Consider the following 24,013-nt stretch of genomic DNA (forward strand, 5'->3'; position numbering starts at 1 on the left):
ATGGGCCTAAAAGGGCATTGGAAACAGCAGTAAACTAAGGGTTTAGTGCTGAGGAGGGGCATTCTCTACATTTCCCTTTCACATCATGAAAGGGCACCCATCCCAGGTGAGGTGCAGAGTCTCCTTCCTTCTGGGGGTGGAAGTGAGGTTGACAAGGCCACGTCACATGAGAAATGGGTAACCTCCTGAGCTCTTCCTCAACAGAAACCCTTTACATCACCTGTCTGCTCTGGCCCTGAACGCTATGGATAACCATGCGGGCACAGAGTGTTCCACATCTCCCTACGTGGAGGTGACTGCTGCTGCCTGCAGTCAGAAAAGGCACAGCAGGTAAAACAGTTACTTAGATCCACAGTCACTCCTCAACTCTGGGCACCTCCTTCCTACCCCAGAGCTGTTAGTTCCTGCTCTCCCTCCTCTGGCTCATTGCACCCCCTGCCCCTGCCCCGATCCTGCAGAGCACCTGCCTTCTGCTGGGTTCCAGTGACTCTAAGAGGTTGGGGTGCCCTCCAGATCCTCATCTATTGGTTTTAGAGACAGAGAGCACAGCAGCAGAAGCGACTCCGCAACATTTTCCCTGTGCAAAACCAACTTCAGCAAAACACAGAGAAAACAATGCAATAGCAAAACATGAACAAAAATAAAAATCCCCACAGGGCAGATACTTCCTGGCACGTGCTAACCAGCTGTGTACAGCTTCTCTACCAGCTACCAGCAACAGAACAGTAAAATTCTGTGTTATCATATACACTGCTGCACTGCAAGAGTGGAAAGATGCAAGTCAGGGCAGCAACAATCCTGCCGTGTTTCTCCCCCTGCCAAAAGGACCCATCAAGCAGCCAGCAGATGCTAAGTAAGGTACTCTGCTCCCTCTCTCCTGTCTACTTCACTGCATCTCTCTGATCTTCTATTGTGAGAAAGAATGAATAAAGGGAGATTTGTTATTAAAAGGTGGAGATTTAAAAACTGAAGAAAATTGGACATAACATATGCTCTACACATTCCATGAGGCCAGAAATTCAATAAAATTACAGAAAAAAAAATTGCTATTTTGAGAAGGCATTCGAAAACATGCTGGCCTACTGCAATGAACAATGATAGACATTTTGGAAGAGAGATTGAAATGTAACATTACAGTCTCTTGCGGTCACTAGCTAATAGTCAGTGTGTCCACCACACTGCGTGCACCTGCCTGCTGAACAGCAGCACAGTGGTTCCAGCCCCTGACAAAGACAAGATACTTGGCTATACTGATCCGAGAAAATGGCACCACTTCTTTTGACTAGACTACATTTCCTCATGCAAAATCCTTGGCCAGCATGTACTGTGAGGGCTACTGAGCAAAAAGGGTAACTGGCCCTTGCCCACCTTCCTCCTTCCCTCCCCCTCCCACCCAATATAGTAGAGATGGGCCTTAAGTGGGGAGAGAAGGGGAGAGAAGGGGAGAGAAGGGGAGAGAAGGGGAGAGAAGGGGAGAGAAGGGGAGAGAAGGGGAGAGAAGGGGAGAGAAGGGGAGAGAAGGGGAGAGAAGGGGAGAGAAGGGGAGAGAAGGGGAGAGAAGGGGAGAGAAGGGGAGAGAAGGGGAGAGAAGGGGAGAGAAGGGGAGAGAAGGGGAGAGAAGGGGAGAGAAGGGGAGAGAAGGGGAGAGAAGGGGAGAGAAGGGGAGAGAAGGGGAGAGAAGGGGAGAGAAGGGGAGAGAAGGGGAGAGAAGGGGAGAGAAGGGGAGAGAAGGGGAGAGAAGGGGAGAGAAGGGGAGAGAAGGGGAGAGAAGGGGAGAGAAGGGGAGAGAAGGGGAGAGAAGGGGAGAGAAGGGGAGAGAAGGGGAGAGAAGGGGAGAGAAGGGGAGAGAAGGGGAGAGAAGGGGAGAGAAGGGGAGAGAAGGGGAGAGAAGGGGAGAGAAGGGGAGAGAAGGGGAGAGAAGGGGAGAGAAGGGGAGAGAAGGGGAGAGAAGGGGAGAGAAGGGGAGAGAAGGGGAGAGAAGGGGAGAGAAGGGGAGAGAAGGGGAGAGAAGGGGAGAGAAGGGGAGAGAAGGGGAGAGAAGGGGAGAGAAGGGGAGAGAAGGGGAGAGAAGGGGAGAGAAGGGGAGAGAAGGGGAGAGAAGGGGAGAGAAGGGGAGAGAAGGGGAGAGAAGGGGAGAGAAGGGGAGAGAAGGGGAGAGAAGGGGAGAGAAGGGGAGAGAAGGGGAGAGAAGGGGAGAGAAGGGGAGAGAAGGGGAGAGAAGGGGAGAGAAGGGGAGAGAAGGGGAGAGAAGGGGAGAGAAGGGGAGAGAAGGGGAGAGAAGGGGAGAGAAGGGGAGAGAAGGGGAGAGAAGGGGAGAGAAGGGGAGAGAAGGGGAGAGAAGGGGAGAGAAGGGGAGAGAAGGGGAGAGAAGGGGAGAGAAGGGGAGAGAAGGGGAGAGAAGGGGAGAGAAGGGGAGAGAAGGGGAGAGAAGGGGAGAGAAGGGGAGAGAAGGGGAGAGAAGGGGAGAGAAGGGGAGAGAAGGGGAGAGAAGGGGAGAGAAGGGGAGAGAAGGGGAGAGAAGGGGAGAGAACGAAGTTCAAAGAAGAACGCTGACACAACACTGTTTCATGCTGAATTTTTATTTCAATATTATGCAACTGCATAAGTATAAATAATTGTGTTCAATTTACAACAATTATGCCATCCATAAGGAGTTTATCTTAGAGAAAATAAGACTGCAAACACTTTATTGCACAGACCCTAACAATTTTTTTTTTTTTTTTTGGTAAGCTGAGAAATCTACAGCAGGAAGTCTACAAAGGAACACATCAGATCTACAATCACATAAAGACTGACCAAGAAGCACACAGGTAGGAGGATCTCTAACAGCTCACTGATAAGGTAAACACTAACAAACAGGTACTACATAAACACAAGCTTAAGCACTGTTACACTTCCATAATGCAAAAAACTTATTTTGTCAGAAGTGATAATGAACTATACAAAAATATACATAAAGGTATACTGTAAACAAATAGCTAGATGTGCTTTAAAGGAAACAAGAGAATAGTTTAAAAAAAAAAATCCAGAAGACTGTAAACTAGGAAATACCTCCCAGACAGAAATGTTATGATACTGAAGTGCATTAGCATTCGTTTGTAGTAACTGCCAAAGCACAGATGAACTGTAAATGTTGAGACCACTTCTCTTCAAAACTGCTCGAAGAGTATTTTCCGTCGCTCACTAGCTCCTCGGTGAACCCGTGAAAGGCAGTATGAATGCTCTAGGGCCACACGAAAAAATCAGGACTTGTTTGTGATTTTATCTTTCTGTGACAGGTTTGTCGTAATCTAGCTCAACTAATCATTGTAATAAAGCCTTTCCCAGCGGGAAATCTGTACACTGTCAGCTGTCATACAAACCTCCAAGTCAAGATTGCACTGTGCTTTTATGAACACTTTTATAGCTTTTGAGACAGAAAGATAATCCATAAGCCCCAATGAAACAGGGAGGGGCTTAGCCCTAGTGTGGGTACATAGAGCAGAAATAAGCAAAAATACCATCTTACTGATCCTGATCATTTAAAAACACTCACCTGCAAAGATATTTTGTAGTGCTCCTGTACATGTTTCAAATTTTACCTTTCATCCTTCCAAACAAACTGAATACCTCCACGCTAAAACGATCAAAGTCTACATGTTCGACAGTATACAAAATTTAAATAAGGCCTAGCAAAAGTAAAAAGACAGTCACATTCTAGCACCAAATAGCTCCAACAGGTTCCTCTGTTACAAAAATGCTTCTCTTGTAATTACAGTATTTACTTTTTTGCATATAAATAAAAAGATTACATTATGAAATGTATGGAGCTACTCAATGCACTTAGAAATGAATGTGAAACCCAGAATTACTTGCTAAAAACAGCAAGTTAAGTCTACAACGTAAGGCCCCAGCTATGTATTAAAACGTATCGGATGTCCTGAACTTTTCTGAAGATATGATACTGAAAGTGTTTTTATTTTTTTCCTTTTTACCACAATTCATAAAATAGGAAAAAAAGAAAAGCTATAGCTGCATGAAGCTAATTATGCAAACCTGTATGTCATGATAATACATACGCTCTAAATTCATTAAAAAACAGGGATGAATATAGTACTGCAAGTCATGTGCTTATACTTGTGCCTCACACTGTAAGGGCCTGAATTTAAAAAAGCTCAAGGAAACCAAGAGAGGGTTGCAGCAGAAACTAAGCACACAGCGTGTGCTTTAGAGTCTCAGCCTTGTCTGAGGTGAAGGTCACAGAGTACACTCCCAATAGACAAGACGAGAACAACCATTTCACCAGAAAACACTCGTCTTACTGGGATGTAGTGATAACGGAGCGGTCCTCCCTTAGCTTTAATTGTTACCTATTTTAAGAGATAAGCTTTGTGCTGTAGGGAGATGCAGTTAGATCCTGTGTTAGATCTGGTGAAGCAGTTAGCCAGATACAGTACTATCAAAATCTGATTATTAAAAATACATGTAAAAACTCACAATAAGTCACCATATTTATTCTTTCCTAGTATTTTTAACTCTAGCTAGGATTTTTAATAAGTAAAAATGCGGCATATTTTTGTCTTCCAGTCAGACCAATGTTTGTGCACGTCCATGCCAAGTCTGAGTTTTAGCAATTCGGTTTCATGTTTGACTATGGCAAATAAGTGGCAAAGCAACTATCATAAAAAAGGGGAGAGTAAACAATGCGATCAGCAGCAAAGTATATACGCTACATTCAAACCCCAAACACATCACTAGGTATTTACAGAGGAAATCTTTTCTTCAACTGTTCTCAGCTGTAAAGGTATTTTTGTACAAATACTATATGGTAACAGTTTTACCGGTTACATTTGGGAAGGCATTTTGAAAAAAAGTCCTCTCTCTATATACCCCCTGCCCCCTTGCTTCAGTGACATGAAAGCTTTGCTGCACAAGGACAATACACAGTGCTGGTTTGAAGGTAGTCAAAACACATTGACATTTTTTCAGCTAGTCTTGAAGTCACATCTGCCAGGTACTACAGTCAAGAGGATTTTTTGTGAGGACTACTCCGCAAAACTTCCTTTCCTCGCCGCTGCCGGGCCGAGTCTTTGTCATTAGAAAGTGCGTTAGGGCGGTCAGGCGTGGTTGCTGACCTAGGTAAATCTTTACCTACGTTCTGTTTTCTTGAAGCAGAAGGCTGAGCTTGTACAGCATCTTTTCCCTTTACATCCACAGCGTTAACAGAAGATGACCTTTCTTGATTTCCAGGCTTCCCCCCAAGGTTTGAAGTAGGGTGGTGGGCTTCTACGGCAACAGCTGCACTATGCAAGGTCATCAGGGAAACACTTTTAGTCATTTCTGTCTTACCACTCCCTACAGAAGAGGTGCTTTTCTTATTCAATTCCTTGTAGATGACTGCAGGAAGCTCAGGTGAGCCTGCTTTAACCTTTGCTGAAGATGCATCGCTCTTCGCTGAAGATAAAACAGATGCTTCTTGTCTGCATTCAGAGAAACTGGCTGAACAAGTCAGCAGCTTTCCTGGCGTTGCAGCCACACGACAAGAACTCTGCCCAGTGGCGGCCGATGAATGTTTTGTTGCGATCTGCTTGTTTGCATCCTCTGGCTGTTTTTGATTAACTTGTCCTTTCCCTTTTGAATCTTGAGAGCTTTTGCTACTTGTGGTTGCTTTTTCCACTCCTTTCCCTCTAGCATCACAGTTTGTGAGGCAAAGAGTAGGCTCTACTTTCCCACTGTCACGTTGGGCATAAAGTGCGTCAGTGCATATTTTTCCTTCGGGTCTTTTGTCTGCTGAGATTGTCTGGTTTCTGTCTGCCTCTTTGCTCAGCAAGAGAGAGTCTTTCACAGTGGAAAACTTTGGAGACACAGTTTGTTTTTCACTGAGGTGAAGATGCTTTTGATCAGCGGATTCCCCAAAGCCTGCCGGTTCTTGCCTTTGCATTTGCTTAGAACTCTCTGGGCCTGTTGGTACCTGGCCAACAGAGGATTTGGGTTTGGTTTCAGGAGTGATACTATTCATCTGAAGGGTGGATACTGACCCATGTTCCAAACCCAGAGGCCTTTCGACCTGAACATGTTCATTGCTCGTTTTTCTCAGAGAGCCTGAAACAAAAGGAGAAGTATCTTGCACATTTTTACTGGCATATTTCCCATCTTTACGGGAGCTGACAGACACCTGAATAACGGCATCTTTTTCTTTTATGGTTGGAGTGCATGGTTTTTGTGAAAAAGTCTGTTTATCCGAGTGCTTAGACTTAGAGGAACTATTATCAGAGACGGGCCTGAATTTATTAGTGCTGCTTTCCACAGAGGTGGCAGCAGGCTTCACATGTTCTTGAATCCCCACATGAACATCTACAGCACAGTTTCTGTTTACAGTCTCCTTCACAGCAGGGGAGCCCGAGGCATTAAGATGCTGCTGATGAACTTGGCTGGACAGCTCGCTCTCAGTAGTCTGAAGCCTAGTACCAGTGAGCTGCTTCTGATCTTTCTTTCCCGAATCTTTGGTGTTGTCCTTCTGCACAGAGGGACCCAGGGCAGGCTTCCCATTTTTAGGATCACAGTCTTCTGAGGGTTGCATGGGTCGTTTGGATGGAACAGTTTCACTCTTTGACTCTGCAGTAACTTTCTTGGACTCACCGAGAACCTTCTGCTTCGTTATGTCCCTTTCTACAGAACTATTAGGAACGGTGGTATCATCTTTGCCTAGCTGTTTCAACGAATCTCTGCCATCCTTAGTTTGTGCCTTGGGACCAGTTGTCTGCACTTTTCCTTGCATCTGTGGTGGAACGGCAAAATCAACAGAATGTTTTTCACTGTTTTTGGAGTAACTTGTTGTCAGGACATTTGAGACAGATACCTTCAGAGATGACTCCCTGACCACCTCCACCTTTGCAGGGAGAGGCTCATAACTTCTCTGGGCTACTGGCTGTTTGGCAGGCAACTCCTTTTGCATTTGCTTCTCTTTTTCTACAGTTTTTTCAGGAGTGCTTTGGACAGCAGAAAGTTTGGAGCATGTTTGGGTAGTTTTAAGACTCTGATTCTGAACAGCACATGACTTTAACTCCACTGAATTGTCCTTCTGTTTTGAAGGGGAAGCGTCTTTCCTTTGAACAGCTTCCGTAACAGAAATGTTGCCTTTAGCAGCTAGACTAGAAACTTTTTTCTCTGTCACTACTTCAGCAGCGACAGGGACAGCTGATGGAATTTGAGAACTCTTGCTTGCTTGTAGCAACTGGGGCTCTAGCATGTTGGCTTTGCTAGATTTTGAATAGTTTAACAATTGCTCTTTTTGACTGTCCAGTTCTACCTGTCTGCCACTCATTTGTGGTGATGGAGGTTTAGGAGATCCCACATCACTGTTAGTGCTCTGGCCTTCTGGCAGTACACACAAAGGCAGTTCAGTCTTTGAAGCCTGTGGCCCAGAAAGTAAGGCAATGTCCAATGTGCCTTCTATTGGCTTCAGACAGGAAACAGACCTTCCATCCAGTTTATATTCTGATGGACTTTTTCTGACAGGAGACTCGGTGGAAATAAGGGCTGATTTTTCAACACCAGTTTCTACTCGTCCGTTCAAGGCTTTGAGAGGAACGAAAGAAACCGAGCTAATCTGAGCAGCGTGCGCACCGCTGATAAATGCTCTACCATCAGCAATTGTAGTGGAATCCTGCTGGAGGTTTATGGGTCTGACTGTATTAAGTTGAAGGCATTCGTGAACACTTGATGTCAGTTTGGGTTTTAGTACTGGACAGACACTGTCATCCTTTTCTTCAAAGGACATTTTCTTTCTAAGATAATCAATATTTGCAAGCTTACCATCTAATCTTTCAAATTTGACAAATTCTTTTGCTGATACATTTTTATCTGTGTTTTCTCCCTTTCCATTTAGTGCTCTATCAGAGGATTGAGGTAGCACGTCTTGCAGCGTACATGGAGGGGAAATTCTTTTGATGTCGTAAGAAATATGACTGAGTTCATTAAGCGGAGGCCCATGACACAACATCTGTGCATCTAACGCAACACATTCATTTGATCTTAAGTTTGCATTCTTTTGAAGGGTGTCTTTGAGTATGCCACCAGCTGACTGAGTCTCCAGAGTAACAATTTTCGTTTCAAACTGATTTGATCTTTCTAAAACCTTCTGAAACGCTTTTTTGTCCCTTTCTTCCAATCTCAAGGTATTGGGATTTTCTGTTTCACTGGTAGGTTCATGTATAGAATTTGATTTTTCAGCAAAATCTTGCTTTTTCATAACTATCTTGACCTTCAACTTCTCTCTGTCCAACTCATCAATGGATTCCTGCCTACCTAATTTTCGGGAGATGGGGCGTTTCAAGCAGCCCTGCTCTGCAGGTCTGACTCGTGTGAGAGACGGCACATCACATACGTTCTCCTCCAAGCTCTGAAGGGTTACTTCTCTTTGGGACAATTCTCTGTTCACTTCCTCCTGGGTCACTTCCAGACTGTGTTTTCGTGAACATAAGTGTTTCTTATCACTGCCATAAGAGGGTGCAAGTTTCTCTTCAGATTGGACTCTCTTTAACAGCGGAGACCTTGGTGGCTCTGCACTCTTTGGCCTAACAATATGCCTTACGATAGTTGGAGGGGAGTGCATTTTGCTAGGGAAAGATTGAGCTATCTTTGTATTTCCGATCGAATGTCCTAGCAATGGTGATGGAGAGCGCTGAGGGGATGTGGGCTGGGGCGTTGGAGAAGGTGTCCGTGCCAGAGGAGAGAGAGGAATGCTGCCAGCTGATTTGCGTCTTCCTGACCTGTATCTTTGCCCACCAAGCTTTGGACCCAAGCCATGAAGAGTGCTGGGTCTTATGTGTCCTGAACCCGCTGGAGAATTAGGAGCACTTGAACTAGGGGAGCTACTCTGGGAAGAATTGGTACCTACAAAAAGAACAAAACAAAGAATCATAAGATCAGCAAGATTCTACAAATCTCGTCTAGTAGCTTAGTGAGAGGTGGCACTGGCACTGATTCAAAAGACATAGGCACTGTCTGCCACAATATTCCAAGACACGGAAGGTTTTGAGTGACTGGATGGCAAAACTCATCATTCCAGTCACATTGCTACTTTTCCATTTCCTTCTCTGTCCCTTCATCTCCTTTAAATGATCACTCCTTTCCATTTATATAGAATAGCTGATGCCTTCTAGCACTTCAAAACAACGATCAAGGTTTTCAAAAGATTTACCTTCAGCATCACATCGTGCAGCAATATTCACTTTTGAACAGACACAAGAACCGTAACAGAACTGGCATAAGAAGGGGCAGGTGCAGCACTTTGGGAAGTAAGAAAGATGTTAGCACCCAGCCGATCTTTCCAGCAATAAAGTAGCATTTGAGATCCCATGGTAGTTCCTCTATGTAGCAACTACTCCCTTAGTTTCATTCTTTTATTAATCAACCTCTCCTAAGAAAGACTTCACTTTCTACTGGTGTCTTCTAACGCTGGATTATTTATTATGCAGCTTTTAATCATTCTATTGGTTTAAGCATTGGGACAAATCTACCATGCAGTCCCTTTTTAGCTGCTTCTGTATCATGAAAACATCCTTGATTTTGCATCAGAAATATTTTTCCCTGTTCCAGAAGGAAAACAGCTGCTCAGTGATTACATTTTTCACAGATGACTATTCTTGGCAGAGCGTAACAGATTTGGAAGTCCACAAGAATATGCTTCAACTGCCAGTTATTTTCCTTCACCCTCCACTCCTTCCCACTCACCAGACGGGAAATCAGGAGTGGAGCGGTAGCTTGGGGTAGGTGACCTGGGAGACAAACTGTGGGTTGGAGACCCAGGCAAGCTCTCTCCTGATGACAGTGACCGGTTCAGGCAGGAGAAACTTCTGCTGGTGTGGAGAAGAGGAGAGGGTTGCTTGGCCAACTTTTTAAAGAGAGATCTCCTCCTAGCGCAAGAAGAGGACAGCATTAACGAGAAGATAAGTTGTACAAAAGACACAGTTACCACAGTCAAAGCTCTTGAGGCTGACATTGCTTCACCCTCTCATCACTTTACCTGAAAGCAAACCACATTGCACAAAACAAACTCCAGAAAATAGCCCAATTTACTTACAGGTGGGATAGATATTGCAACTAAATCTATTTGTATTAAAATCTATTCCCTGCATTCTACAGGATTTTTATTTCCATATATACGAGTACAAAAGTCTTCCTTGTTCCCTTAATTTAAGGGCCCACCAAAACTGAAGGAATATCTACTAGCAATGCACGCAAACTTAGCATCAAAGAGCTTATTTAATCAAATAAGAAAAGATGCACTGAGATGCAATCTCCATGATTCACTTTCTTCCCTACAGCTGTGTGTGCGCCATGTAAAGGTTTTAGAAAGGAATTTAATAGAACTAATTTAGTTAAAACAGGATTGAAAGAATGTGTTAACAAATGTAGTATCTCACATCTGACAAAAAGAGGTGTTGAAGGTAAGAGAGAGAATCAGATTAAATCTTTTCTTTTTTTTCTTTTTTTTTAAATTGAATTGTTATATATCCATACATATAAGGATATATGTTCACCGGAACAAAAATATTACTCACCTCTCTAAACTCTCTTTCTTCTTGGTTTTCTTACTGCGCCTAACCATTCGGCTTCTGTAGCTATTTCTCCTGGCAGGTCCCGTCTTGATTGAAGTGTTCTCAAAGGGGGTTGTAGTAATTGACACTTTGTTACCACTCTGCCAAAATGAAGGCATGAGTAATACAGGACCATTTCACTTTAAACTGAAGTTACATTATAAACGTGAATGCAACAAAACAGAATCCCTGCCTCAGAGGAAGAGCTGACAGCATAAGGAACCCTATGCAGAAGTTTTAAGCTTAATTTATGTTAGATTAAAAATGATGATTAGAAAATGTTTAAACTTTTTCAAAGGCCTTTCCATCTAACTGAGTCAAATTTTCTAAGCCTCCTCCATTCCAAGAACTAGTTTCAGGACAAAGAGAAATTCTAGTAATTGGACTGACCAAGACGGCAATTTTAAAGAAATGTAGTGAGTTTCTATAGAAACGTCATCTCCTTTTCCCACAAAGAACAGCTGTTACTGTGCTATAGTCTGCTCGCTAGCCAGTCATGTCTGAGGATACTGTTAAACCTAAGAAATAGCAGAGAAAACAATCTTCATTATCAGACTCCAAAAATAAGCAACAAACGCTTCAATCTTGTTCGAAAGAAATAAATGCTTAAGTTAAGCTTTTTAGGACTATATGCATGAACAGATGACACCTGTTCAATAAACTAAACCAACTGGAAATAAGCATCTATGCCTTAGAAATCCATACCTGCTGCCCAGCACTTGACAGTACTACAGCAAACTTATTTTTTAAAAGAATTCCAATAATCCAAATTGCTTTATGATGCATCACATTTGAATACACAATAATCTCCTGTACTGAGTTTACTCTTGTAAATAGCGTACAGGGTTGTCCTGTCTCTACTTTTCTGTAACTTTTATAATATTAATAAATTGAAAAATTAGAGCTGTTCTCTTGTTTAAAAAAGTACAGACTAAGGGCAGTATCCAAAAAACACAAACAGCACACCCAACTGCCTAAAATCACCTAACCAAACCTTCTCTTTTACAATACACTTCCTGCAAAACTTGGAAATTCCTCTTGGTTTCAGAGGAGGAAAAAAAAAAAAAAAAGAGTTAAGCAAAAGTGTATTTTTGGCCTTTCCTCAGCTCTTTATATACTCTGATACGGCATTGCTTTCCAATCCTCTTTTATAACTGACTGCTCACTTTGACAGGTAAAGCTCTGCATGTAGCACCATGAAATTGTTAATTATATAGGAAGCAAATATACAGCTGTTTAAAGTAATTCTGACCTACTTTAGTCTGTGCTGCAAAGATCACTGAGAAACTGCAATATGATAAGCTACAGTGAATATTTAAGGCACTGCTGTTCATTAGAGAAAAACACATCCACAATTTTCTAGTAAAATAGGTCTTGGAAAACTCCACTAAAGAAAAAACATGAGAGATCTGTCACAGAGGTCCAATTGCAGGATCAGAACTTCATTTAAGCGAAGATACTTTGTGAGACATATCTGGCTATTATGAGACAAGAAACTTTTGAGCCTTAAAGATTACGAAAGAAAATCTCCTGTACAGTAGGAAAAAATAGTATTATATTATTTGCTTCCATTTTTCCTCATTTCACTTTAAAAGCAAAAAAAAAGAGAAATAGCATCATTATCAAAAGCTTGAATTACCTCATAAAGGTGTGGGATTCAAGAAAGTCCTTTTCTGCACTTTGGGTATTTCCTCCTGAGAGGGGGAGCCAGAGACTTCTCTGTGTCAGTACCCTAAATGTGCTGTAGCTGTACCATGGGCAGTGTCAGTTTCTTGCGGTAACAAAAATTATAGCAGGGTATGTGGAGCCATTGGCTTTTCTCTAGATCTGTGCAATACTAGCTTAGAGTTTGTAACTGAACAACCACCAATCTTGATAACTAACATCTGAAGGAAACAAACCAAACCCCTCAATCCTTGGTGAAAACAGCAAATTCTTTTGTATTCAAGTTGTCCAAGAATTACCTTTAATAACAGCTCAATGACTTCTGTATGAACAAGACCATGTACTGGCTCTCCATTGATATGAGTAATCAGATCCCCAGCTTTTAACCCTGCTTGGTATGCTGCACTTCCTTCTTCCACGTTCTAGAAATCAGAGAAAAAGAATAAACACGAAACGGACTCATTAATCCTCATACTTTCAAAAGTGGGCTTTGTTTAATGAACTCTTTCTGTGCCATCTGATAGCTTAAAAACACAAAAAAGACGACTTACACCTAGGGGAAAAAAAACTGACTGACCAGTTTGCTCTCATCTACTTACTTGGACTTTATCCTTACTTCATCCTTTATCCTTCTATGGGGGAGGCTAGAACTGTTTCAAAGCTCATTGACAACACTGCTTGCTCCCACTGACGTTAAGTAAGCTCTGTACAGCAGGGTAGTTTTCATGCGTGATAAGGAAGAGGTCCTTCATGCAAAATTTCAGATTTGAATGAAGATTTTTAACATCTGACACTAAAATACTTATGTAATTAAGGTGATGATCACATGCAGTACTGACTATGGCAGAAAATTTGCAACTCCACCATGATGTTAAGGACTGTTAATATTTGGATCGAATCCACCAGGCTTCCCATTAGAGGCAATAATGCAGCTAAAAGGTGATGAAGGACCAAAACTATTTTAATTGCAAATGATTTTAAGGTGGTTTAATTAGCTTATTGTACTTTAAAATGTGCTTTCTAAGAATTTCAAGTCATATGGCTGCTATTGCAGCCAACAGCACCTACATATCTTAAAAAAAAAAAAAAAAAACAGCGTTTTGAAAAACACCAAGGTTTCACTTTTATTGCAACGTAGAATTTTTATTTTTCTTCCCTTCCTTCCACTGATGTGACATTGCACTAATGGCAAGAAGCCAGATTTTTGTATTTATTCCATTATCAGTCACACATACTCTAGCTTCCAGATTCAATGTTCCTGATGGATGAATGGGTCTGAGAGGTAAACAACATGAATGACATGCTATCTCATCAGTAGCACAAGTTATTTAAAACAAAACATCATCTGAATCTACAAAGCTTCTGAAATGTTTTTAGCAGTTTTTCAAAATGTTTTCAGCTAGTTGATACATTTTAGAAAAAAAATATATACACACACATGTATATATTTACAATTGAAGAAGTCGATAATCAATGAAATGCAAGTGCTGTCTTGTCCTTTAGCCTGTCTCCCACTTGGCTTAGACCACTAGTGACCAGAGGAAGAAAAATACATGAATCATTCATTATATTTAGCCTTTTTCCTGTGCCATAGAATCCTCAAAGTTATTCACAATTCCAAATGATGTGCAAGTTTCTACACAAAAGAAGGTCAGTACTGGAAATCAGCCTACTTGCAACTAGTGAAATATGCAAGTCCTTTGATATCTATGAATCCCTTAGCTGAAGTAATTTAATAAATTCCATGTTTATTTCAACAAGTTCTGCCTACAGTCTCTTAGCTTTGCAGTCTCTGCCCCTCAATCTAACCTCTGGTTTTCTAAGTCACATCACTCTGTGCACCTAAAAAGGACTGTTCACAAACACCAAATTTGCTAAAAGTGAAACTGACCCATGCAGAAGGTCAACATATGTAGGTGCTACTTCTGTTATCAAGGATATCCATCACAGGGCTCAGGTTCTCCCTACAGCTGACCCTCATCTTGTATACAGGCAGAAATTTCATTCCAAGAAAGCTATTTGGGATAACATTGCTATTTACATAGTAACTGTCAACAGATATACTGTGTACAAAAGATCAAGAGCAAATATATCATTACAATTTTCTGTGGTTATAAACAACCAACCCAAAATTATCTTACCCAAACAATATGATGCACAGTGTAGATATCGCTGTCACCCACATAAACCCTGATTGCTCGGATTGTGAAACCATACTTTTTTCCTGAACTGTGAATTACTATTGGCTGATGAGGACTTGCAGCAGCAATCGAAGAATCACGGCTAGGAGACGAATCTCGGGAGGATGAAGGATCTGATGACAGGGAATGAGGAGACATAGGACTTCCCAAAGGAGAAACACCAAACACGTCTGGAAGAAAAAAAAAAAAAAATCTGTCTGTTAGAGTACATTCCAAGTACGCACAAACACAGAACAGGGAACTTGCTTGAAGTTTTATGATACCTTTGTGCCAAAATATTCCACCGTGTTTGCATGAAGAACTTTCTCTGCATTCAGTGTGAATCTCAAGTGTATTATAAGCTTGACCGACAACCAGATCTTGGAACTAAATTTCTTCCCCGACAGTATATCCGATTTTTTTAATGCTAGGTTTAACTCATTAGTTCCAGGCTACATCCTCCTTTTACATAGGACGCATACTCACTGCTAACTTGGCAAGAACAATCCCTGGTCCTCTTACTGGCAAATACACTTAAAAAGATCAGCGTTTGGTAACACTGTAAACATAAGCCCTTCCCAAATATACAGTAGTGCTAAAGTAAACATTAGCTAGGTGGTTTTCTGGATGCAGTTTTATATAAAGACTACTGTATTTAAACCACGACATCCAATTAGTACATAGGGCATAACTCCCAACAGTTGTACCAAGCCTCCATTTCTACATTCTGCCATTTCACATAAGGCCACAAGAATTTCTTGCAGCAACAGTATCAATTATGGATTCATTTGATTTCATTGTTTTGAAAGCACTCTGTGCTCACAATTGTGCTAATATAAACACAACTGCAGCAGCATAAAAAATATTATGGTGACCGTAACAGGGTGACAGTTCTTGAAAAGAATGCAGTCCACATAGATTCCAAGCACGGTTTCTATGCCAAGTGATGTTATTTGAGGGTAGATATGCTTGGACATGCTAAGTATTCTTCTCATTGGCAACTGATTACCCTCCAGGCATTTAAGCTGAGACAAAACATTCCTCTGAAATCAGGATTCAACATTTTCCTCTTGACTTAACTCACTAAAAAAATGCTCATGGCCAACTAGTGATATTAGTTATGACAGAGGAAGCCTATGCTGTTCTTTAAACTGTATGGTAAAGAAGGGTAGAAACCATTACGAAGCGCATCAGGAACTCCTGTAGTAACAGTGATCAATGGGCCTTTCACCTCCCCCCAGGGTCTCGAGGATATGCACAACAGCACAGCATTTGCTGACCAAGGTATCATGGAGAGCAGATGCAGTGCTACGGTACATGTGCTTTACACTCTGGAGATGGGTGAAGTTTGAGATGTCAGCTCTCTCCTCCTCAGATAGCTAGGACCAACTATTCAACACTGACTACAGTTTTCCACTCTTCTGAGCACTCAAAATAACCTGCTGAAGTTACTGTTAAAGCCAGCTTTGAACATATAAAGCAAGTGCAGGGCCATGTTATCAGACCAGTAGATACTTAAATATTACCCTTAAGGTCTAAAAGCAGCATATGGCCAGCGCACAAAGTTAAGGCCTAACCCCACTTTTGAAAAACTCCCTCAAAGCTTAGCATGTTTGGACTTTGATATTGAAACATTACAAAGTGAATTGGTGGATTGAGAACTGGCTGGATGGCCGAGCTCAGAGGGTTGTGGTCAGAGGCGCAGAGTCTAGTTGGAGGCCTGTGGCTAGCGGCGTCCCCCAGGGGTCAGTCCTGGCTCCAGTCCTGTTCAATGTATTCATCAGTGACCTGGAGGAAGGCACAGAGTGCACCCGCAGCAAGTTTGCTGATGGTACTAAAGTGGGGGGAGTGGCCGACACACCTGAAGGCTGTGCTGCCATTCGGAGGGACCTGGACAGGCTGGAGAGATGGGCAGAGAGGAACCTCCTGAAGTTCAGCAAAGGCAAGAGCAGGGTCCTGCACCTGGGGAGGAATAACCCCATGCACCTCTACAGGCTGAGGGCTGACCTGCTGGAGAGCAGCTCTGCAGAAAAGGACCTGGGAGTCCTGGGGGACAACAAGTTAAGCATGAGCCAGCAGTGTGCCCTTGGGGCCAAGGAGGCCAGTGCTATCCTGGGGTGCATGAGGGAGAGTGTTGCCAGCAGGTCGAGGGAGGTGATCCTGCCCCTCCGCTCAGCCCTGGGGAGGCCAGGGGAGTGCTGTGCTGTGCTGTGTCCAGTTCTGGGCCCCCCAGGAGAAGAGAGACGTGGCACTCCTGGAGAGAGTCCAGCGGAGGGCTACAAAGATGATGAGAGGACTGGGGCATCTCTCCTGTGAGGAAAGGCCGAGAGAGCTGGGCCTGTTCAGCCTGGAGAAGACAAGACTGAGAGGGGATCTCATCAACGTGTATAAATATCTGAAGGGGAGGTGTCGAGAGAACGGGGTCAGACTCTTCTCCGTGGTGCCCAGCAACAGGACAAGAGGCAACAGGCAGAAACTGGAACACAGGAAGCTCTGTCTGAACACGAGGAAAAACTTCTTTGCTGTGAGGGTGACGGAGCACTGGAACAGGTTGTCCAGAGAGGTAGTGGAGTCTCCTTCCCTGGAGACATTCAAAACCTGCCTGGACACAATCCTGGGCAATATGCTCTAGATGACCCTGCTTGAGCAGGGGGGCTGGACTAGATGATCTTGGAGGTCCCTTCCAACCTCAACCATTCTGTGCTTCTGTGAAGGGCTAACGCTTCATCTGGAAGCGCTCAACACTACTATTATCCTTCTACTTATTTATAGCAGTATTCCTGGCCTCACATTTTGAGCGCTCCCTGTAAACCAATGCAGTCCAAACAGAAGCCTACAGGCTGCTTCCACCTTTAGGACATTTCTTATTATCTTTCCTCACAGAAGATGTGAAAGAACTAATCTGGTAGAGCATGCTGCTGAAACTGACTATCAGTTTTTCAGGGAGCTGCACAACAGCTAGCTCTTTATAACTGCAGCGACAGCCCTACCAAAAGTTGGACTGGGCCTGAAAGCGTGCATCCTGCTGTGCAGGTATGTGGTTGAACACAAAGCAGTCACTACTGAACTACAGGTTGCCTACGAGAGAAGGTCTCTCTGTGGTTGAACACAAAGCAGTCACTACTGAACTACAGGTTGCCTACGAGAGAAGGTCTCTCTGTGGTTGAACACAAAGCAGTCACTACTGAACTACAGGTTGCCTACGAGAGAAGGTCTCTCAACTGTGATCTGACCACTGTAGGTGGCTGACAAAATGGGACCATCCAGTAGCACACAGGAACAAGAGAAAAAAAATCTGTGACACAGAATCCATTTTGGACTCTCCAAAATCTTGTGTTTACATCATAAAACATCCAGTATACACAAATCGTAACACTTTAAACTAACAGATTTATCTATACCTCCTGGGATCATGAGGGATAAAGCACTTGCAGAAAGGGACTTTGTGACTTTTCCAGAGATGATCTTTTTCTCTGTGCTTTCTAATCGCTGACGAGCCATATGAGAAGCAACCTCACTGGGTGGCTTTGATGAGTTGTCTGTACTGTCCACACTCTCGCTTCTTCCATTTATCTGATCCAAGTGCTCTGAAAAACTGCCAACTGTACAAAGAAGAAGGGATAAACACATTGAGGGAAACTGGGGGTCAGGGAGGGGAAACAATAGGATTGTGAGATGGGAATTTTCCTTTCTGTCAATAAGTTTGCAAAACGACATTACAAAAAACTGAGTAATTCTTTCACAGACTTACAGACTGCATAAAGGTTAACAGAATGCATCGAAGCAGCAGTGACTGCAACGGCTTGTAATCACTGACCAAAGTAAAATGAAGAGAAAAGCTGATGCAAGTGTGGTAGCTCAATATGCAACATTCACCTTACAGAACTTCAGCATACATAATCATTCATTTTGCATTGTGAGCTCCTACTAAAGTTAATGAGAGGCTCCAATGTTACATAAGATGCTATCAGCTTAAGAACTTTTCCAAAATCATTAAAACACTAAGTCTATTTTTAATTACCATCTTTTGCTTTCATTCTTTTGGTGGTTTTCTACCACACCTATGCAGAGGAAGATACCTGGCACCACAAAACTCAGTATTACAACCACATTGGTATTAGTTTATTCTAGGTAACAGTTTTCCACGATATTGAATGGAAGGAGGAAAAGAGCATTTCAAACAATGAAAAAAGTGTCCTTGTACCACAGGAACAACTTGCAAAAGATTTCTTTAAAGATTCAAAGATGTCACAGGGAAGCTGTACAACTTCATGAAACAAGCATCAAGAGTGGGCTCTCCTATTTTAGAGGCATAGGAATAATTCCTAGTCTTTCTCTAAGGTCACAGAATAACCTGTTGCTAAGGAATCATGGAGAAAACTGCAACTATTCTTAAGCCTAATTGCTAAGGGACAAAAGAGAAACTTTTTTTCTTTGGCTTTGAGCTTTGCCCACTACTGCTATGTTAAAGCCATCATCCTAACATTGGGTGGAGGGAACAGAACTATACAGCAACAAAAGGATTTTGACAACAAGGGAAGTAGATGGAAGCGGTTCTAGTTTCTCAGCTGGATGGGCTTAGAGAAGTTTTCCCAGGAAAAGGAGAGGGGAAAAAGGTGGAAATACAGACTAAAAGGGAAATTGGGGGTACAGAAATAGAAAGGAAACATAATATAAGGGATAACTTGGGACCACTTAGTGAGGTACAAAAGAGAAGCAAGCTAGAGATAGGTATATGTAGAAAGGAGATTACCGGAACCTGTATCTGGTTGAACGTGAGTGATATAGGCCTAGATTTGTGTTAACTATCAAGTCGTCCTAGAGTAATGCAAAACTTTCCTCTGGAAGTACAAAAAACAGCAAGGTGTGGAGGCCCCGGATCCTACTGAAATACACACAAATACTTGTGTGGGGGAAGGTGTGCAAAACCAAAATTATTATTTAAATAGGAGGCACTTTACAAAACTCTTTCCTAGACTTCCATGAGTCAAAGACAACACTGCCAATTCTAAAAGGCATACGTCATTGAAATGTCTCAATTAAAAAATACAATGATGCAGCACAGTGCGTTAGGAAACAACAGTACAGACCAGTCAGAAAGACCCTAGGATGATCAATCAGAAGCACCAACCTAGATGAGGGAAGTTGTAAAAATGCTGCTTTAAATGCTCAAGGGATCTAAGACCCCATTTCTCCACAAAAGGATCCTTCCTGCACAGGCTCATCATTTCATTTACCTGCACAGCAGCTCATCCAGTCAGCAAAGTAACACCAACTGCTGGCATTTCCAAAGATTCTGACTTTTTTTTTTTTTTTTTAAGCAGGCATTATTTTGAGACTTTCTAAGTTTAAGCCTGTGTCCAAACCAAAGCCTTCCTGGGCTAGTTCTCTTTAAAGCAGTACTGAAACAAAGGACTTTTAAATCCAAGAATGCTAGTGTAAAACCCAGAACCACCACAGTTGTTTCTAATGTCATCAGTCAAGAAACCCACTATAAATTACCTGATAGTGTGGAGCTGCTAATAGTACTTGCTGGAGTGGTTACCTCAGGTTCATCTTGCACTATTTCTTCATTCCCAAAAGCAGCCTTTTCCTGTTCCTCCCGGGGTCCCACTAGGCAAGTGGGATCATCCTGATCTCCTTCAGCTGATATGGCCAGTTTCGGAAGCAAACCAGAACTATGTCGCTGCCTGCTACTCTCTGTGTCAGAGGAGATGGATGTGGATATTTGTTGCCTGCATTAAAAAAATAAACCCTCATGCAGTTATTGAGATGAGCAGGCCTGCTACCTGACAACCAGGATGTAGATCACCTCCAACACTTCTTTCTACTTACATTTCAGAATATTCTGAACTCCAGCTTAAAGATTCCACAGAAGGCAATGTTACGCTTTTTATTTTGTCTCCTGCATCTTCTTTTTCTTCACCTTGCATTTGAGTGACTCGATCTATGCTACTAAAAACCTATTACACAAAAACAACACAAAAATCCAACTCATCACTGACATATTTTATATAAAAAGTTATTCAGAAAAGGACATTTCACATGGTACTCTGCATGTTCTAAACTCTTATATGGTATTTCAGAGTGTAAACTCCAAGCATCTTCAGCCTTTTTACATTTCCAAAAGCGTTCTTAAAATGATTTCTAATTTTGCTTTCTTAGCTCGTTACATACAGGGTCATGAACAACATCTGTTTTTTTTGTTATGAATTCACCAGCACTCTCCCCATTTCACTGTGTGAACTATAAGCCTACAAGCAAAATTCATACCTTTGGGGTTTCTGGGTCACAGAATCAATGCACATCTTAGATTACTCCTTCACTATAAAGCCAATGAAGAAGAAAAAAATCCCTAACCCTAACCTACTGATTTAGGTAGGTTACTTAGGTCACTGGACTGATTTAGGTCTACTAGTTAGGTATGGAAAGGGGGAAAAAAAAAAAAAAAAGAATCTGAATCGACTATGAACGTAAGCACAAAATCCCTCGGCCAAAAGATTGACAAAAAATAAATTCTGTTCACTGGAAGTCTGTTGTTTGGTTAGCTGACAAACAACACAAAGTAACTGTCAACTGTATATTACATGCAGCGTGAGTTACAGTTTGAGATGCAATGACATTAACATACCAAATCATTACTGTAGGTATGCTGCTTTCAAAGGGATAGAAGATAACTCTGAAGAGGAAAATACGCTTTTATCATTTACCACTATTTGAAGTGGGAACATGCCACCAAGTCAAAACAGGCAGTTACACAGAATGAAGATAACTAGATTTGCAGGTTCTGCTTCTGCTCCTCCATGCTATCACACACAGTTTATACGGACTTTGCATATACCTATGTGGTACTACAGAGTCAGTATGAAATTTGTTGATTAATTAAAGCATTAACCGGGACAAACAACCACATGCTTTCAAAATACCTTTAAATAGTTCCTAAAACAGGTTAAAGGAAACGTGTATTAATGGAAAGTTTCTGAAAATCACTGGTGGCTATTACGTAAGACTAAAAGCACACTCATTGGCACTCAACTTCTTCATTATTTCCTGCCAATTTTTCTTCCACAGTACTTCCTGAGCATGTCCATGCTGCTCCTGCTGGCAACCCCTGCCCAACAACAATTAGCTCTCATCGCAACTACTAGAATAGCCTTCATTTTGGACACTCAACTTTACCCTCAACTCACATCATTCAAATCACTCCCTCAAATCCACATTTCTTCTTGATCAAATCACTCGCAGTCTACAGCCACTTAAGCTCACTTCTGCTGTAGAGTTAGTAATATAATCTGTGCTATGCCATTACCTGCAAGATACCAGCACACAACTGGAGGAACACATAAACCATAAAGAAAATCAAGATAAGTAACATGCCTTAGCACTTAACACAGTTTCTCTAAAATTCCTCTTAAACCATCACACATTTTTTTAATAGAAAGTATAAATCTGTTTATAGAAAGGATATCATTTTCTATTACCTTCTTGAGGATTCGGGGGGAGGATTCCTACAGAATCCTCCCGTGTTTTGAATTAATGGTATTAATTTCATTGTCACTCAATTTCAGTAGACAATTTCACAGAGAAACAACGCCCTATACACCTCTTCCGTATCTGACTTTTCCAACCTCTATAAAGGTAGCAATATATTTATTATAGACTAACACACTGCATACTAACATTACAATAATTTTACTTACTTTTGAAAACCTGTGTGAACATGAGGAAAACTGTCTAATCTCCAAATTAAAATCTTCATCATTTGTATCATCTTCTTCCTCAGTTTCCATATGGTGGTATTTCTCAGAACGAGCTACAGAGAAGGAAAATAAATTATTTGAGTTTACCAGGAAGGAAGTATTAGTATTAATTAAAAGTATAATTTAATTAAGATTATTGCTCCTGAAATATAAAACCACTAGTGAAATTCCACAGCTGCCACTGGTTCTGATAAAGGGGATTTTCAGAGCACAGGAAGCAAATGTAAAAGTGAAAAGATAGTGATTATTTTAACAAGGCGTTCACCACATTTTTTTTTTTTAATACAATCTAATACCTACTGTCAAAATAACTTGTGTCATCTTCAGACTCCAGCTGTGGAATAAATTCTGCTTTCTGCCTCAGCAGACTATTCCAGTCAAGACTCCGGAAGAACTGATGTTGCTTTACTTCATATGCACCACCTGGGGGAGCCAGAGAAAAGCACTGAGTGGATGTTAACCAAATCCATCGACATTAAATCAACTAAATTTATGGTTCAAAAAACATAAATTAGCTTGGAAAGGCGTCACTGCAGTCAAGTATATCTATTGCCTATTTCCACTAGAGTGGTCTAAACTTGTCAGAGCACCTCCCTGCCCCTGTTTTGCTGTTGCTGTTTCTTTAACAGTGGTGGCGCTGCTTTTTCTTCTTTCCCCTTTTAACATTTCTATTACATTTTTCTGTGTAAGCTAATTATTATGCATCTGCTACACATTAGTCTGAAGCATCAGACATAGCAGCAGTAATAGCCAAAATGTACACATGCACAACAGAAGAGTAAATAGAAGTTGGGAAGTAATGAAGACTGATTCTTTCCTCAAGAGTCATTCATTGCAACACCATTGCTGCTTAAGAGCTCCTTTTAGTATTTTAGGCAGCAATATGCAACTTCACCGGAACAGTCTTACAATTGCCTGCTAGTTATAATTTCTTTTAAACTATCACCTCATATTCAAATTAAGCAAAAATTGTAAAAACACAATGAAGTACTGGAATTTTTGTCTTGGGGGCAGGCAGGGGAGCATAAATGAGAAATGAACAGACCAGCAGTAGTAACAACAGTAACTGCCAACTTGCTACAGTGCATAAACTTTCTTACTGGTCTAGGCTAAGGTAGCAGAGAGTTGTTGAAAAAAGCAGCACGTCCCCAAGGCTGGTCTCTAAGTTAGAGTGTTAAGATTTCTAGGCTGCATTCTTTACTTTTTCTAGGCTGCATCAAGGAAAAATTCATTCAAGCCAAATCTTTTAAATGAAACCAAAATCACATCTAATGGCAAGTAAGTAGCCAAGTGAACAGTAACAATGGATTCTGCCTTTTGTGAATACTGTTATGGAATATTACAGCAGAATTACTTAATTCTGGACTAGATATCAGACCCTTCAAACTCAAAGAGCCCAATTTGAGTCATCTTCTATCAGGACTTGGTGCTGTTGCTTTCCTGTTGCTTAAAATCCTCTTTCTGTCATTTTCCTTCTTCAAAAGTAGCACAGCATCTATCATCTCCTTTCATCTTCACTATGCCACTAACGTCCCCTGAGCAAATCCACAACTGCGCATTTTCATGGAGTGCTATGCAAGAGCTAATACGTAATGAATAGATAGAGCTGTCTTTGAAATGCATGGCGTAGCCTGGGATAAACCATGCTATTTATCAGTGCTCCTGTGGGACCACTCATGTTGCGGCCTCTGTTTCTGTGAGTTGCTTCTGACACTTAAAAGCTTTGTTTTGGTTTCTAAACATCCCTCTGTGATTCAAGGAAATGGCTACAGGATTCCCATCTTCAGACGACCAGCTCTTGAGAGATCATAAACAGTCAAAAGAAATC

At 41.7% G+C, this 24,013-nt stretch overlaps 1 protein-coding gene across 9 annotated transcripts in view; it reads right to left on the bottom strand.

Moving 5' to 3' along the window:
- Nucleotides 1–2,561: 2,561 nt before the first annotated feature.
- The window catches only part of LOC104146892 (microtubule-associated serine/threonine-protein kinase 4), a 397,004-nt gene continuing 375,552 nt past the window's right edge, over nucleotides 2,562–24,013 (bottom strand). For all 9 annotated transcript variants that reach the window (XM_068924761.1, XM_068924760.1, XM_068924759.1 and 6 more), the window contains 10 exons: nucleotides 22,486–22,608; nucleotides 22,126–22,238; nucleotides 20,261–20,388; nucleotides 19,928–20,160; nucleotides 17,827–18,027; nucleotides 14,387–14,616; nucleotides 12,545–12,667; nucleotides 10,545–10,681; nucleotides 9,715–9,896; nucleotides 2,562–8,874 (listed from right to left, as the gene is read on the bottom strand). In XM_068924761.1, the coding sequence (XP_068780862.1) occupies nucleotides 5,003–8,874; nucleotides 9,715–9,896; nucleotides 10,545–10,681; nucleotides 12,545–12,667; nucleotides 14,387–14,616; nucleotides 17,827–18,027; nucleotides 19,928–20,160; nucleotides 20,261–20,388; nucleotides 22,126–22,238; nucleotides 22,486–22,608 (5,342 nt within the window). In that variant the 3' untranslated portion in view covers nucleotides 2,562–5,002. The remainder of the gene's footprint in view (nucleotides 8,875–9,714; nucleotides 9,897–10,544; nucleotides 10,682–12,544; nucleotides 12,668–14,386; nucleotides 14,617–17,826; nucleotides 18,028–19,927; nucleotides 20,161–20,260; nucleotides 20,389–22,125; nucleotides 22,239–22,485; nucleotides 22,609–24,013) is intronic.

Source organism: Struthio camelus, chromosome W, assembly GCF_040807025.1.
Source record: "Struthio camelus isolate bStrCam1 chromosome W, bStrCam1.hap1, whole genome shotgun sequence".
NCBI lineage: Eukaryota > Metazoa > Chordata > Aves > Struthioniformes > Struthionidae > Struthio > Struthio camelus.